General features: G+C 41.0%; 1 protein-coding gene across 1 annotated transcript in view; it reads left to right on the forward strand.

Moving 5' to 3' along the window:
• Positions 1–16,586, forward strand: part of GLP2R (glucagon like peptide 2 receptor) — a 50,753-nt gene extending 34,167 nt beyond the window's left edge. Inside the window, exons 9-13 of the mRNA XM_074607422.1 lie at positions 988–1,057; positions 6,465–6,553; positions 8,169–8,307; positions 14,006–14,047; positions 16,241–16,586. Coding sequence (XP_074463523.1) covers positions 988–1,057; positions 6,465–6,553; positions 8,169–8,307; positions 14,006–14,047; positions 16,241–16,579 — 679 coding nt within the window. The 3' untranslated portion in view covers positions 16,580–16,586. The remainder of the gene's footprint in view (positions 1–987; positions 1,058–6,464; positions 6,554–8,168; positions 8,308–14,005; positions 14,048–16,240) is intronic.
• The last annotated feature ends 549 nt before the right edge of the window (positions 16,587–17,135 follow it).

The raw sequence follows: 17,135 nt of genomic DNA on the forward strand, positions 1-17,135 counted from the left end.
AGGGCTGGAGCCCCTCTGCTGTGAGGACAGGCTGAGAGAGTTGGGGGTGTTCAGCCTGGAGAAGAGAAGGCTCCGAGGAGACCTTAAAGCCCCTTCCAGTCTCTGAAGGGGGCCTACAGGAAAGCTGGGGAAGGGCTGTTTGCAAGGACATGGAGTGATAGGACGAGGGGCAATGGTTTAAAGTAGAGCAACGCGGGTTTAGATCAGACATTAGGAAGAAGTTCTTTACACTGAGGGTGATGAGACACTAGCCAGGTTGCCCAGAGAGGTGGTGGAGGCCCCATCCCTGGAGATGTTCAAGGCCAGGCTGGATGAGGCTCTGGGCAACCTGATCTAGTTGAAGATGTCCCTGCTGACTGCAGGGGTGTTGGACTAGATGGCCTTTAAAGGGCCCTTCCAACCCAACACATTCTATGATTCTATGATCAGGAGCAAAATCACAATTATAGTCTTATAGGATTAGGTGTTATATAGACTGTAAATGACAAGCCAGGATTCTACAGGCTAATTTCAGGCTAATTAACACGAAGGAACATGTACATAGGACAAATTAGAAAGTCAGAGCAGGAGAAAAGGAGACAGCTTCAAGGAAACAGTATCCATACTTTTTAGCAGGTCAAGAACCATGATAGAAATTCATAATTTTACCATTTCCAGTTTCAGATAGATAAATCTGAGTAGGATGAGTTCATTATGAAGGTTTGGTGCCATGTACAGTTGTTGTGTGGATCCAAAGACTGAGTTTGCCAGATAGTTCTGAAGTTTGCGGTCTAGGAAAACATCTCTCAACATTCTGATGGAAAGATCTTCCGAATAAATACAATTACAGCTGTTGGTGAGACTCTTCCTAGTTTTATTTCATTTCTCCTGAGTGCCACCTTTCAGATGAACTTTGTCAGCTTCCTTGTGAAATACATCCATTATGTAAGCTTTCTGGTTTTCTTTTTCTATGAAAATAATGTAATTATACTTTAAATTATTCTTCAGGTGCTGGGGAACAAATGAACACATGGGAATTTGGTGGATCATCCGAGGACCAATGTTGTTTTCCATTGCAGTAAGAATTATTTCATCTGTTCATAATGTCAAGCAGAACTGTGATTTTCTTTTGTGACCCTTTCTCCAAGTGTAATCCAATTTTTGGATTAGAAAAGATGAGACAGAAAAAATTATACATGAAGTTTTTTACTGTGGGTGGATGGGCTTAACATCCTTTTTGTCCATCTACAAACAACAGAGATTTCAGTGTCAGCCTCTCAACACACTGCTGTTTATCTGTGCCATGAATTCTGCACAGCTCCATCTATATCAAAGGTGGAGCCTTTTGCTTCTTACATTTTTTACTTCTTATATTTTTACTCTTATTTTCTCAATGATCAGATTACTTAGGAGAGTGCTACCATGTAGTGAGCACCACTAGAAAACTCCAAATTCTCTATAGAGATCTTTTGATAACAAGGATGCAGAGAAGTAGCAGCAGAAGTACTGAGGGTCATGGGGAGAAAGGATTCACCTAATGAAAAAAAATGAATCATAGACTGACTTATGAATTTTTTTCTTAAATAAATGCAAAAAAGCATACACCTGAAATGCAGTGATAATGAGGAGATGGAAATAAAAAAAATGAATCAAGACTGACTTATGAATTTTTTTCTTAAATAAATGCAAAAAAGCATACACCTGAAATGCAGTGATAATGAGGAGATGGAAATAACATGATCAAAACAACTCATGAGGACATGATTACACAGAATTTTGGTAGGTGGAACTATGGTGTGTGTCCATAATACTTTATATTCTCACGCAGTCAGCAAGGAATAAGAGGATTAGTGGAATAAGTGATTTGATTAGCTAGACAGATGGCAAAGGTTGTAGAGAAGAGACGTACTTTAGTCATGTAAATGTGCATGGGGAGTAAAAGAAGGATTGCTCAAACTGTAATATTAAGGAATTGGTGCATTCAATGCATTAATTGGAAAGGAGGGTACTGGTTTCTGTCCCACTGGAGAAAAGATATAGAAATGAAAACTTCAGAGAAGAAACAATGGACTTTGTTTTGCTGCTGCTGAGTTGGAGACAACTGTGTGAAAGAGAAAGTGGGCATAGTTGGGACTGAGCTGTAAAATGCAGAAACATGCTCAGTAGCCATCAAACCCAGTAAATAATTAGAAGGACAATGGAAAATTATCAAAAAAAAAAAATTGCTGTGGAGAGGAGTCAGAAAAGAAAGCAAAAAGGCGTGAGAGGAGGCAAAAGCCAAAAGTGACTGAAACTGTCCCAAAACTGAGGGGAAGGCAAAGATGGATGAAGTCCAGATCTGAGGAAACCTGAACTAATTTCTTCCTGGACATGTATAATTATGAAAGAAGACTCAATCACTGGTTTACTTTTTGAGGGCCTGAGCAGAAAATACACAGCTAGTGGAATATGACCAGCAGAAACAAATAATAGTATTTCTGTTACATCAAAGAGATCAAGTGTTTTGCTTTTGTTGCAAGAACATTAAGTTCACTGATGTTAATATGCTCAACCCAGAGCAAGTCCCCTGAATAATAGGAAATTAAACAGACTTAAGAGGCAGGAATGCATTCCAAAGTAACTTGAAGACTAGCACCTGGATGGAGACAATCAGTAATTTAAAAATACCTTTTAATTAAGCTATTTCTGCACAATGTCCTTTTAGCCAGTGACCCATTAGGGCATAATCTTCACTGATGTAAATCAGTGCAAAGAACTGAGGATGTGAACCGCTGTTTTTAGCAAGAGAAGTAATGTCAAGATTGCATGTTACATCCAGAACACAGCATGTTGGAGGAAGTGATTATTCCTCTCTATTCAGCACTTGTGAGAGTCCATCTGGAATACTATATCCATTTTAAGACATTAACATACTGGAGACAGTCCAACAGAGGCCATCAAGGCTATTGGGGCCTGGAGCTCGTGATGTACAAGAAGAGGATGAGAGAACTGGGTTTCTTCAGAATTAAGAAGAGAAGGCTAAAAGAGGATCCAGTTGCTGTCTTCAGTAGCAGTAACAATGGGGGCATATGAGGCCAGGAGGGTGCACCAAAAGGATGGTAGAAAATAGACAAGAGCCATAACATACAAAGTTCTGACTAGATACAAAGAAATTTCTGAAGATAGCTTTCTAACCTTAATTCAGATATTAATTCACAGAAAAATCAAGGTGGACATAAAGTGACAGAAGGGATATGAGGTCACCTTAGATTTACATGTAAATAGATAAATACACATGTATGTTATTCCTCTGACATAATTTTTAATCCCTGATTTTTTACATTACATTTTGGGATCTTCTGCCTTGGTGCTATTTCCCAGATTCAGATAGCCCCAGCAGTTTAATTTATTCTGAGCATGTAGCCTCTGATCATTACGATAAGCTTTCTGAATAAATGCCACTAGGACATCCTGTTGCTGTTAGGTTGCAGGACATTCTGTCTGTGATTGTTCCTCAGAATCACACTGAGTGACCCTTACTTGGAAATTGCATCTAAGGCAAACAGGAAATACAGAATCCGGTTTGCCAGTGTACATGATGGTGGCCAGCAGCGGAGCTGAACGTGGGCAGATTCCTTCTGTGGCTAGGTCAGTGTCAAGGTCACTTCGTCACTGATACCATGGGAGCGGCAGGGAAGGAGTTGATGAGAACTGAAATGGAAAGGTTAAGCAAAACAGATGATACCAGATTGCAGGAGAATGGAACATCGAATGTGACTAGAAATGGGAAATCAGAAGTAGCAAAGAGTGGTGAAGAGGAATTACGAGGATGCTCAGCAAGATAAATTGGATAGAGGGACAGACACAGTATGGATGCAAGAGAAATACATAGTGGGCAGAAATGAAGGGGTTAGAAACCCAGAGACGGGTAATGTAATAACCAGACAGGATCTTCTTGATATCCTGTTCTTGGATATAATTCAACAAACTTACCTAAAATCCCCTGGCAAAATGTGTGTCAGCACTACCTAATGATGGTTGTGCATGGATTACAACAGCCAAGTACTGCAGCTGGACCCTGTCCTCATAGGGCATAAGTTGGTGTAGAGGCCAAAAGCTGAGGAGGTACAACCCCAGGCACCAGTATATGCTGTGGTCTACCCAGGTGGAAGGAGGCTTTGTAGAAAAGGACCTGGGGATCCAGGTGGACACCAACTTGACTATGAGCCAACCATGTGCCTTATGGGGCAAAGAAGGCAAATGGTATCCTGAGCTGCCTCAGGCAAAGCATTGCCAGCACGGCAAGGGAGGTGATCCTTCCCTTCTGCTCAGCACTCAGCTCTAGGCCACACCTGGAGTGCAGTGTCCAGTTCTGGGCTCCCCAGTACAAGAGACATACTGAGGAGAGACCAGCAAAGGGACACAAGGATGACTAAGGGACTGAGCACCTCTTCCATGAGGAAAGGCTGAGAGAGCTGGGAGTGTTCAGCCTGGAGAAGAGAAGGCTTAGGGGGATCTCATCAATGTATGTAAATACCTGAAGGAAAGGTGCGAAGAGGACAGAGCCAGGCTCATTTCAGTAGTGCTCAGAGACAGGACCAGAGGCAATGGGCACAAAATGAAACAAGAGGTTTCCTCTGAATATCATGAAATGCTTTTTAACTGTAAGGGTGACAAAGAAGTGCCACAGGTTGCCTGGAGAGGTTATGGAATATCCATCCTTGGAGGTATACACAAGCCACCTGGACTTCCCCGGGAAACCTGCTCTAGGTGGTCCTGCTTGAGCAGGACAGTTGGACAAGGTGACTTCCAGAGGTCCTTGCCAACTGTAACTATTCTATGATGTTGTGATTTTGTCTCCATGTTCTAGTGAAAATTCTGTCTTTTCTATGAAACATGGAGAGTAAAAATATTTCTATCTTATGGCAGTCATTTTCAATGAAGTTTCAGTGTTTTCTTTGAAAAGCAGAAGTTCATAATGGAAAATCATTTTTAGAATAAACCAGATTTTCCAGGCAAAAGTAAGTTTGGATGGAAAATGCTCGCAAGCTCTATGTTTGAAGAACCTTAGAGTGTTCACTATGATGAGTTCTTTGTATTTGTAAAAAGAAAACATTACAGTGAAAGGAGAAGTCAAATTCTAAAACTTAGCAAAGATCAGAAGTAGAGTTATCCATCTAAAGGTAACTCACCCCCTCTTGTACATGTGCACATCTATCTCTCCCTAACTTGTCTAAAGAGCCAGCAAGATGAACTCTTGCTACTTAATAAAACAGGATAACACAGTCTGCAAGACATGCTCTTCGGTAACAGAGATATGTGAATGACAAGAGGGTGCTTCATGAGGAAAAAGAATGATCCTGAGCTTATGGTAGTTCAATGCTGCCTCAGGGAATTGCTTTCTAACTCTGTCTCTGTCCCGAAGTTCATACATAATGCCAGGCAAAACTGGCTACTAACTTCTGGTTTTTGCTTTTGAATGTCCAGACAGACGATGGGGTAAGGGTTGAACACTTCCAGTTGCAGCTAAAGTAACAAGTGTGAGACTCTCAGTAACATGATGTTGATGCTAATTGCTCTGCAAAACCAAACCAAAGCACCTTTAACTGGTGAGATCTTGCACTTTGGATCTCCATCTATCTTATCTATTTATGCTTTTGTTGTCTTTTATTTTTTTTTTAAAGGGTATATTATCCACTTATCACCCTGCAATGTTTTAAAGTTACATCTGTGCGTATCTGGGGAGAACAGCATGAAAAGTGGCCAATTCTTTACACCGTACAAGAACTAGGGCTCCAGCAATAATACCTACGCATCAAAAGAAGACAAGAAAAGTAGTCCTGAATAATTGTCCATTCCCAAAATAAGGAAGTTCTGTGTTAAAATTAAAATGTAATTTTGTACTGAAAGATCGTGTATCATAACTTTTACGTAAATCAGACTGAATAAGGCAGTGCTAAGTTTCTCAACTTTGCAATCCTAATAACTTTTTTTGCATAGGGCTTTTGGTTTGTGCAAGTGAAATAGTTAACGCCTCATAGGTGTTTGAAGGTGTCATTTGAAAAGAAATATTTGCAGATTGGTCTTGGCCAAGTCAGTACAATTTAATTAAGAAAGGAGTGAATTACTCATAAAAGAATGCCCAGGGCTTCCTTGTCTGGCTGTCTAGAGCCTCTTTGAAGAATTGCAGTCACTGATGTTTTTTACCACATCCTGCTTACCTGTCATGGTTTGGTGAAGAGTTGTGTGACCTAAAGGTGTATAAACTCTGTTAACTGCCTCATTTGAAGACAGCTGATACCAGCAGAGTCTGTCACTGCTGCTCTGTGCTCTCTGCTGGAGCTGTGGAAATAACCTGCTTCTGCTCCGACCTGATCACAAGTGCATTCTGGTTATTTGATAACAGGTTTTACAAGTGTTTAATATCAATTTTATCTTTCTTTAATAGCTATATGAGTAGTGTCGTAGCATTTATTGTAAGTAACCCATATGCATTTTCTTTCAAGGTTAACTTTGGCATCTTCTTAAAAATTCTCAGGATGCTGATTTCCAAACTAAAAGCTCAGCAAATGACCTTTCATGACTACAAATACAGGTATGTAACAAATAATAATGAAGTCCTAGCCCTTTTTTTTCTCACATCATCAGAAGGTTGCCAGTTTGCCCTTGTAGATCATACATTTACCTACCGCCACCAGGTGTAACAGGTATTCAGAGTATGATATAGGGAAGCCATCTGGGGAAACACGATCCACAAACATTTTCTTATCTGCGAGGTAAAGGCAGGTCAGCACCTGTGTGCTGAGTGTTACAGGCATTTTTTCAAGGACTTTGCAATGCGATAAGATCTCTGCTCTCGGGTGTCCTCGCTGTACACCTGTGGCCTCTACTGCTGTGGCACATTTTTTCCCTGGAGTGTGACAAAAGGTCCTCAAAAGAAAAGGAGGTGTAGAAGATTTATGGGACATCCCTAAGTGACATTAGCATTTCTGATCTACCATTTTTCTCAGATGCAGACACTGTTGACTCAGGAATGTCCCTGGTCTTCTTGCAAACCCAAATGAGAACATTATTCTTAGCCTAAACTCTTGCAGGCCCTCGTTTGGGCTCTCTTGGCCAGAGTCTCAATGTTACAACCTGTCTTACATAGACACCTGAAGTTCACTTATACACAAACATCTTCCTACTTTGTGAGAATAGCAAGGTCAGGCTGCTCTGCAAGGAGATAAGGGTACAGTGAAAACTGCACTTAAATCAGTGGAAACCTGAGGATTTGTTAACTGCTTTCCACATCCCAGTTATTTCCAGTTCTTAGTATCTTTAAACAAAGCATTATGAATCCCTGTCTGCTACTACAGTGCTGCTTTACTAAGATTAATTATTTTATTGTCTATGAGGACTGGGCAGGGGGAGGGGGAATGGAAACTCCACTACTAACTTCCCATTAAATTCCAGTATTAGATCACTGACAAGAAGTATATTTCCATTTTCCTTCAACATTCAAGGTCCAAAAGACCTTAGCTATATTCTCCAGATTGCTACATGAAGATTTTTGAGGATAGTCACAGACAGCAGTGCCTGTATTTAACATTGCCTGATGTTTTGCTTTGTATTTTCTTTTCTACTGCTTATAGTTTTGCTAAACTTTCAAAGATTCAAGCCATTCCTCACATTGCAAGCCTTCCTCAGAACTCGCTTTCTTTTGAGATCTCTTCTTTCATCTATGCAAACACGCTTCCAGATTTGTTAAAGAAGATTCTTTCCCATAACCACTATGCTGGTGCATTTTTTTAAAAGTATGCGACTTCTCATAGTACTGCAGAAACTTTCAATGCAGCTCGATGGAGTTTTCAACAGTGGTAGGAAGGTCTAAGAACCCTGTTAACAGATAACTCATATTTAGCTATGTCAATATTTTTCTGTTACCTCGCAGCATAAGTTTGATGATAGTGGCCTTCCTGTTCAGTTTCTTGTTACTAACTTTTCACCTTAAACCCAAAGCCAGGATTGCCTCCTCTACAGACTTTTCTGATGGTGTGCTCCAAAATTCATATCTAGGAATTTGTCCTCAAGCTCACAAAATTACTAATACTGTTACAGAGTCAGAATATTGAGTGACTATTTCTGGAATAGTTTCTTTGTAGCTGAATTTTTTGGTTTTGTTCCAAGGATGTTGAAAAAATACTATAATTAAACATTTTCTTTTTAAGGTTGGCAAGGTCTACACTTGTGCTGATTCCGTTATTGGGGATCCATGAATTTGTATTTACCTTCATCACTGATGAACAGGTGGAAGGACTTTCCAGACATATAAGACTTTTCATCCAGCTGACAATGAGCTCATTTCATGTAAGTACTGTTTTGAAAGTACTGTTTTTAGGGGTCATAGATCCACGTATATATGTTGCTTACCAATACATGCCACAGATATACAGTATTCTTATTTAATATTATGCTCCAACCTATCATGTCTCTAAATACTCTATTGTAGTGACAAGATAAAAAATTCACAAGCTGCATATTCAAAATATGTAGTCCCAAAGACCCGAAAAGGAGTCTGGCATCTTCAGAAACAGTGTGTCCTGTGTTCTCTGGTAATGGGTAACAGTTCATCACATATCCCTGTTCTGAAAACAGGATTAAAGTGGTCTATTTAAAATATGTGTTTCATGTAATTCCTAAAAAACATTGGATAGCTTTTTTTAACAAAATTTTCAGGTGATCTGTTGACTTTGCAGTCACACTGAGGAGCTCGTTGATACCATTTACATTAAATAACATTTTTTTACACACATACATTAAAATAGATTTAAAAAGGTAAGAGTAAATTAAAGTAAGCAGAGAAGCAAGGAGCAGAACATCTTAGCACTTGCCTTACTCATCCTTTACTTCTACTCATAGCCTCGTGAGACACAGCAGTAGTCGACATTAACCTTACTTGGTTGAAGAGAAGGTGCAGATATGCCTCCGCCCATAGGGTGGTAACTGGGTGACTAAGCCAGGGCTTGGCTGTGCCTGTGGTGAGGCACTGGGTATTTCTCATACTTCCAGGTTACTGAGCAAGATATGGGTTATATCACAACAGCCATCTTCTCCTCCTTTGAAGAAAAACGCATCGACCCGGTGCCTATAGATGGATCCTTAACAGAGGTGCCTAAGTCCATTCAAGGAATAATGGAAGCAATTGCATTTTCTGCATTGTCATTTTTTTCTTGGTTGCTTTGCATCCCAGCTTCCACTTACTGGGCTATTGTGAGTCCCAGTCTAGGTGTCCAGTGCCCCATCCTCCACCCCATTCAGTATATAAAGGAGCTTAGCACTTATGAGAAAAATTGCATTTATGTAGGCCTGAGTTTCAACATTGGATCACAGCATTTAACTCCCTACTTAATATAGTTTCCTAACCCTTAAATGCTTGTATTTGCCATGTTCCTACTGGTTGAAGGACTTTTGGTATTTTCTCCCAGAAATAAAAAGCTCACCTCTACATTTTCCTCCCATTGTTCCCAAGATTTTTATCTGGCAAGGTCAACACCTGTAAACCTGTGTCTCATATCTGCTCCTGTATCTCCATAGGAAGGTGTTTTTCCTCCTGGTAATCATTTCAGCTTAACCAACAGGAGAACTCTTCCCATTTTGCTTACAAATAACTATAAAAGGAGACTACAAGTCCTTATGGGATGCCATTCATAAATTCTAACTAAGATTTTAAGAGAGTCTCTTTTTAATGGAGTTGCCATATACCCAGTTAAATCCAGGTAAATCAAGCAGCAATTTAACTTTCCTGAGCAGAGAAAGAACTTGCTGTCTTCTGAAATAACTAGGCAGTTCAAGAAGTACAAACAATTCTTCAGGTGAAGGAATAACAAATGAGGTTCATTCCTGCAACACTCCATTTGAAATGTCTGTTTATCAAACTTTTCAACCCCAAAAAATCATAACAGTGAGAATGTCTGTCCTCCTCCTTGGAGGCTCCATTTCCCTGAAGGATGTGTTCATTCAACGTATCTGCAAAGTGACACTATGCCCTCCTGTATGTAGACTCCCAAAAAGTACTGTACTCATGAACAAATTTCTAGAGCTAAGAAAAAAATCTGTCAGAGCACCCATGTGGGTGGAACAGATAGACGGACTAGTGTCTGCAGGCGGAGAAGTTGCTCACCTATACAGTCATCAGGGTATTTTAGAGATGTTTATGCACTCGTCTGCCCTTCAATCACCCTGTCTTAGTTGTGTATAAGTACGCAGAATCTTGAGGTAGCGAAGGAGTGAGAGTGTAGCTCTGTCAGTATCTTGGCTGTAAGCATGAAGGTGTGAAGGAGCCACACTCCGTTACAATGGTCAATCCTAAATACTCCAAATCCACAGCAAGCTGTTACTGAAGCTCAGTGGTGGTTCTCAGATAGCCGCTTATGCACAAGAATAAATACGTTTCTCTGTAACTTTCCAGTTTACAAAGGCTAGGAACTCCATGTGCCAGTCATTCTGCAGGCACAACGCACTGCTGTCTGCTTCAATCTGTGTTCTGCAGAGTTGATGAAAACAGAGTTTTCCAGGTAGTAGTCCTGTTAAACTACCTACTTAGCAAAGCTGTCCTTTACCCCTATCTTCCTGCCTTGACCTTCTTGGTGAGACAGGACAGCAGTTTCCAGATTCTTTTCCTTAATGAGGTACGCAGCAATATCTCTGGCTGCAAGTCCTCGCTACTCACTACTCAGACAGACTTCTGCCCTCTTCGACAGTCTGAGACATGAAGTCATCAAAGCATTGTTGCACTTTTCCCACAATTTATGGTGATTCTTGTTTTTAACCTCTATGTATGCATCAGTGCTTTGACCCTGTTATTGAGGCTCTAATGACAATTTCCACTACAGCTTGAGGGGAGATGTGTCCAGGCGGGCAGAAGGGAGCTCATGGAGAGCCACCACCTTAAGGGGGCCTGCTGACATGGTGTATGTGGTCCTCCGTTAGACATATCCTTACTTGGAGAGGTTGCAGTGACTAGATGTTATTTTAAGAAACACAGAATCATTTTAAGTGAAAATTTTATTTACTGGCTTGTACACAGAAATCTGATATAGAAGATAGCTTATTTGTGCCTGCTGGAAAACACAAACTTTGTTCCTTTTAGAGAAACGTGCACACGCTTGGCTACATGGCACGCTTTAGAAGAAAAACTTCTTTTCAAAATACCCAAAGATCTTAGCCAATGTTTATTGCAGATTCTTTTTTTTTTTTAGCTACAGCATTATTTGTGAAGGGATTAGCAAAAGAGCACATAAACTGTACACAATTACATTTGTTTAGTCTGTAAATCTTCTCAGTAGTTTTAAAAAGCAGTTAAATTGTTTTGCTAAAGAAAACCAATTACCTCTGGGATCACATCTGGAGGTTTTAACTCAAACATTTTCAAGAAGCACAACATTAAATTCTAAATATGAGTTCTGCTGTAGATATGATGGTTCTTTGCTTTAGAAAGTGGAGCAATCTAAACATGTTGGCTCATTGGTGCATGTGAACTGTTAGCCACTGGAAAAAATACTGGTTTCTGGTGGATAAAACCCAGTTATTTAATGAGTAATTTATCATGTTGCCTTTGTCCATAGAACTGAAGAACAATTGTGAGGCTTAGACATGCATCTATCATTTCCTATTGGTTATTATGATAATGAACATTTCTCCTGAATTTCTGATTTTTCTTTCTCCGTCACACTGTAATAATTTTAAAAATGTGTGCCTTAGAAGTCATGGCATATGGGAAAGATTTCTAAGTATGAAGTGCCAGGTATTGCCAAAAAAAAAATTAATATGAGGAAGCATTAAAGAAATCAGGATATAAAATGAACACCAAACATGAATAATCAACTGAATTTTCCACCTTCTGGTATGATTTTACAGTGCTTCTGCCTGTTACTGCACGTTCTGGTCTTGCAGCAGCAATGAAATAAATTCACATAGGGATTTACAAACTTACATTCAACGCAGAGGCACCACTAGTATTCACAAAGTCCTCTCCTGATCTGGTGAGTTCCTACATCTCTGGCAGTGGGTATCATCAGGCTTAGCAACCACAGGACTTAACAGCACCGTGTAGTTTAGGTCCTATTTCTGCTTGTGGTGCCTGTGAGGCCAAATTTAGAGCTCAAACTGAGAACACAAAAAACCCCACCCAGTGGAGACATTTTCATGGACTTTCTATCCAAAAAAGAGAACTATCTCCAGGTGCAGAAGCAGTTCTGCATAAAAAGCTCCTTTTTAAGGTATTAAATTTGTATTTATCCTTCAGAATCCATGACTTCCGAGTCTTCTGTAACTACTATTCTAAAATTCATCCCCATAGTAAAATATCATCTATTATAAACTCTAACGACCACAACATTTTATTATCTTTTTTTGCATATTTCTTTGGAATAATTCAGATGCAGAGGATTATTTAAAAGTTATATTAATAAATGACACATCAAAATTACTTATATTTTGCTACTGTAACCCAGGTGAAGCATGAAATAAAGTAGAAATAAAATACATGGAAAAAGCAATTATGGTTGCTATTTCTCCTGCCCCGGTTTCCACTCCTGTGGCAGATAAACTGTTCTTTTTCATACTTACTGCACATATGCTTAAGGAATTAATGTCTCCAAACCTTTCAGGATTGATGGAAAATTAACAGTAGGCTCAACATGCTATTGGTTAATGCTAGATATGCTAAAAAATATTGAAGCTGCTGTGCATGTGGATATTTTTTTTAAGATTTTGTCTGAGAAAATCAGAAATATTTCTGGAAAAGTATGAGTGTGAAAACAATTGAACGATGTCAGCTGTATTATATATGGTTATCACACCTTTTACTTGTGATATGAACATTGCCTTGGTACTGATAGTCAACTGCATTTATTCTCTTCATCAGAACTTGTGTCATAGATGTGTTTAGACACACCAAGAGAAGTGCATTTCCTGAAGCAATGGTAATAAATCTGCATATCTGTGCCAGACTGATAGTCTGAGATGCATGCGTATAAGTTGTTTTGATCTGAGATAAAATACAGACAGAGAGGAGGAAAATGGAAAGAGTCATTTTGGGGTTAGTTTAAAACAACTTTTATCTCTAGGATTTAATTTATTTTTTTAAAATATAGAATCATAGAATCATAGAATTGCTGAGGTTGGAAGGGACCTTTAAGATCATCAAGTCCAATCTTTAACCTACCCTGACAAAAGCCACTTCTAAACCATGTCCCTAAGTGCCCCATCTACCCTTTTTTTAAACACCTCCAGGGATGGTGAATCCACCACCTCCCTGGGCAGCCTATTCCAATGTTTAATAACCCTTTCAGTGAAAAAATGTTTCCTAATATCCAATCTAAACTTCCCCTGACATAACTTGAACCTGTTTCCTCTTGTCCTATCACTTGTCACCAGGGAGAAGAGGTCAGCCCCCATCTCTCTACAACCTCCTTTCAGGTAGTTGTAGAGGGTGATGAGGTCTCCCCTCAGCCTCCACTTCTCCAGGCAAATGTTTATTTGAGTCAATTTCAAAGGAAAAATGGCAATTCAAAATAGCTGTAACAATACAGATGAGCCTTAAACTAGCACTAATCCCTTGATATATCATTAATTTTTAAAAAGGACCCAAATGAGATCGCTTTCAGTAATCTTGTTGACAAATTCAAACAAGAACATGGACAATATCAGTGCATTTTTTGTTTTACCATGTTTAGAAATAGCAGCAGTCACAGTATGACAACAGTAGTTTGAAAAAAAAAAAAGTGGCAGCAGAATGAAGGTAACATGGAAGATCAAACTGGGTTGTATAGCCTCTGTTCTTCAGCGTCTGCACCAAACTTGCCCTACATTTGCTAAGGCACCGTATGAGAACAAGTTAATGGGTACTTCAATAATAAGTACATACAGGCAATGAGTTTCCTTTTTGAAAATTAAGAAGCATTGTTTACCCTTATGGCTTTAACGCCGACGTCATCTTTAAACTGAAACTTCAGGTTTTTCCTGTTCACTCTAACTTTTTCCACTTACTGTCTTTCTCTTACAGGGTTTTTTCGTAGCGGTTTTATATTGCTTTGCTAATGGAGAGGTAAGAGACAATGCTATGAGAAAAGTTTTAGTTGATTAGTTAAGTATATTAATGACACCAAGAAGGATAAACACACTAACTAGTTCTGCTTATTTGAGAGCATGGGTGCATTCTTTGGAACTGGTGTAATTGTTTTGTACAAAGAGAACAGCAAGACCTCTCGCAGGTTTGGGATTCAAATGCAAGATATCTCCACTGAAGCCTGAGTGGCTGTAGCACTGTGGAGGTACAGATACCCTGGGGTCTCTGAAATACCAGCAGACATTTATGGTCAGCCACCTAAACCCCACTTTAATCAGCTGGAATCACAGCCTTCATGTTGACCAGGCTGAACCCTCTCTTATTTTACCCCAAAGTCCATGTGAAGTGACTAAATCTGGAGTGCTTTAATATCTTACATAGCAACGTGTTGAAAAAATAATTTCATACATGCACTGCTCAGGACATCCCTAAACTCAATGTGAGGGGATTCCTTGTCTGGAAGTTGTATCCTGCTAGGCCTCACGGGACAGCTGGGGGTTCAACCTGCTCCATGCCTGGATTTAGGCAGATCAGTGATGGCTCTTATGCAAGGAGGTGACAGCAGAGAAAGCTAACCTCCTGCCAATGCAGGGTGAAGCCTGAATTCAGACCAGATTGCTTGGGTTTTTTGTCTAGCTGAGCTTTGAATCCCCACCAAGGACGGAGGTTCCACCACCTCTCTGGTCCTTTGTTCCAGTGCTTCACTGTACTCAGGAGGAAACAGCTTTTCCATATATCCTGTTAGAACTTCCCTGATTTATTTCAATTTATGATCACTGTCTCTTGTGTCCCTACCAAGCACTTCTGTAGAGTGCCTGACTCCATCTCCTCTACGATCTCCTCATAGGCAGTATTTAGGCCTTCAGCATGAACGAGCCCCATTCATGTAGCCTCTCCTCATACGGCAAGTGCTCCAGCCCTGATCTCTGCTGATAAATTCAAGCTCATCAGCATAATTCTTGTACTGGTGGCACAAAATTAGATGCAGTATTCAGAGGCAGTCTAACAGTTACTGAGTAAAGGAGAACAATCACTTCCCTTGATCTACTGGCTTTGCTCCTGACCATACAACCCAGTGCCTCCATCACCATCACAGCTGCATGCTGTCTTTGCCTCATCAGGTTGACTTGCTATAAGCTACCTCAGAAAATAATGCTATGTAGGCTGTGGAATTAATCTCACTTAATTTTAAATGTTTTCTAAGTTGAGCCTCACTGTCTGTACTACCCTCATATTTGGTCTGGGTGCACACCTCCACTGCTTGCAATAAACAGGCATGTACCCAGTGTCAGTAGCACTTAAGAGCATGTCACAGCCAGCCGGCGTGGGACACACTACACTGACACAGGTACATGAATTTGGACACCTTCTTAAAGGCACTAGTGAGACAAATGAGATGGGCTCTATACAAAACATATGTTAGGAATGTATATTCCTAGTATTTAACAAGGAAACCTGGACCAGTTTTGGAACTACTTAAATAAAAACGAGAGCTGGCCCTTGTCTGCAATGCAGGAGTACTTGTCTAACATTTATGAAGGGCACAGAACTGATAGCATATCTCTCAAAAGAGCAGTTAGAAATTGCTCTTTTGGCCTTCTACCTCCTGGTCCAGCTGAGCTCTCAGGCCAAAGGTCCTACAGGTTAGAGTGAGGGCACGTCCCGCTCCTCTGCGCAGGCCTGGAGCCCTCCCTCCGTCCACAGCACCGGTGCAGGTGGTGTAGGCAGCGGGACACTCAGTGCTGAGGATTTAAGGCAGGCTGCCAGATAAAAAGCTTTAACAAAACAAACCAGATATCCAAGCACAACACTACGGCAAGCTGCGTGGTCCTTATTTCCACAGCCCTTGGTCTCTCCTCCTCACTTCATCGGACTGTAAACATGAAAGTCACTTGAGCTCTCCCCCACACACGCGTTAGGATCACGGTGTACTCAGGGCCCAGGAAAAACTTTCCTGAATTAGACTGAAGAGAGTGGACTTGTAAGATTGACTTAGCAAACAAGTCTGGTTCTACCCTACAAGGAACTTGCCAGGTGCAAGTAGCACCCCAAGGGGTCAGGAAGCTCAGCACTTCCACAGTCCCTCTCATTTTACACCTAGCCTTTGGGTTCATGGACTGCAGGGTGGTCACAGGGCACCACCGTGGACAAACTGCTTTCTTCTTACCCCAGGTGAAAGCAGAGCTCCAGAAGCAGTGGTCCCGCTTCCTGCTGGCAGATCCCTTCGGCTGTAAACTCTGCTTTCTTGGGGAAAACATAAAATACCTCAGGAAATGTTCACAGAAACAAAAAAAACAGCACCTTGGCAACAAACACCACTTGTGCCTGGAGGCAAGAGAGCCCTGGGGCATGCAGTTCCAGCAGGTGCTAGTGAAACAGAGGACACATCTCAGCCCAGAGCCAGGCTGTGCTCTCCCACCTCATCCACGGGCAAGCATGTCAGACAGCAGTGAAGGGGAAGTCACCACGGGAGAGACAACCGAGGAAGTCCTTGAAGAAAGCGAGATTTAGAAAGCTGTTCACTAGGACAACACCTTCCAACTACCACAGTATTTTGAAAGATCTTCTTGCACCTTAGAATCATAGAATCATAGAATTGCCCAGGTTGGAAGGGAACTTTCAGATCATCTACTCCAACCACCAACCTAACTCTGACAAAAACCATCACTAAACCATATCTCTAAGCACTGTGTCTACTCAGCTTTTAAATACCTCCAGGGATGGAGCCTCAACCACTTCCCTGGGCAGCCTGTTCCAATGCTTAATAACACTTTCAGTGTAAAAATTGTTCCTAATATCCATCTAAACCTCCCCTGGTGCAACTTGAGGCCATTTCCTCTTGTCCTTTCGCCTGTTCCTTGGGAGAAAAACACCAACTCCCACCTACCCCCTCCTTTCAGGGAGCTGCAGAGAGCCAGAAGGTCTCCCCTCAGCCCCCTTTTCTCCAGGCTGAACACCCCCAGCTCCCTCAGCTGCTCCTCATGGGACTTGTGCTCCAGACCCCTCACCAGCTCTGTTGCCCTTCTCTGGACACCCTCCAGCCCCTCAGTGTCTTTTTTGTGGTGCC

Source organism: Larus michahellis, chromosome 14, assembly GCF_964199755.1.
Source record: "Larus michahellis chromosome 14, bLarMic1.1, whole genome shotgun sequence".
NCBI lineage: Eukaryota > Metazoa > Chordata > Aves > Charadriiformes > Laridae > Larus > Larus michahellis.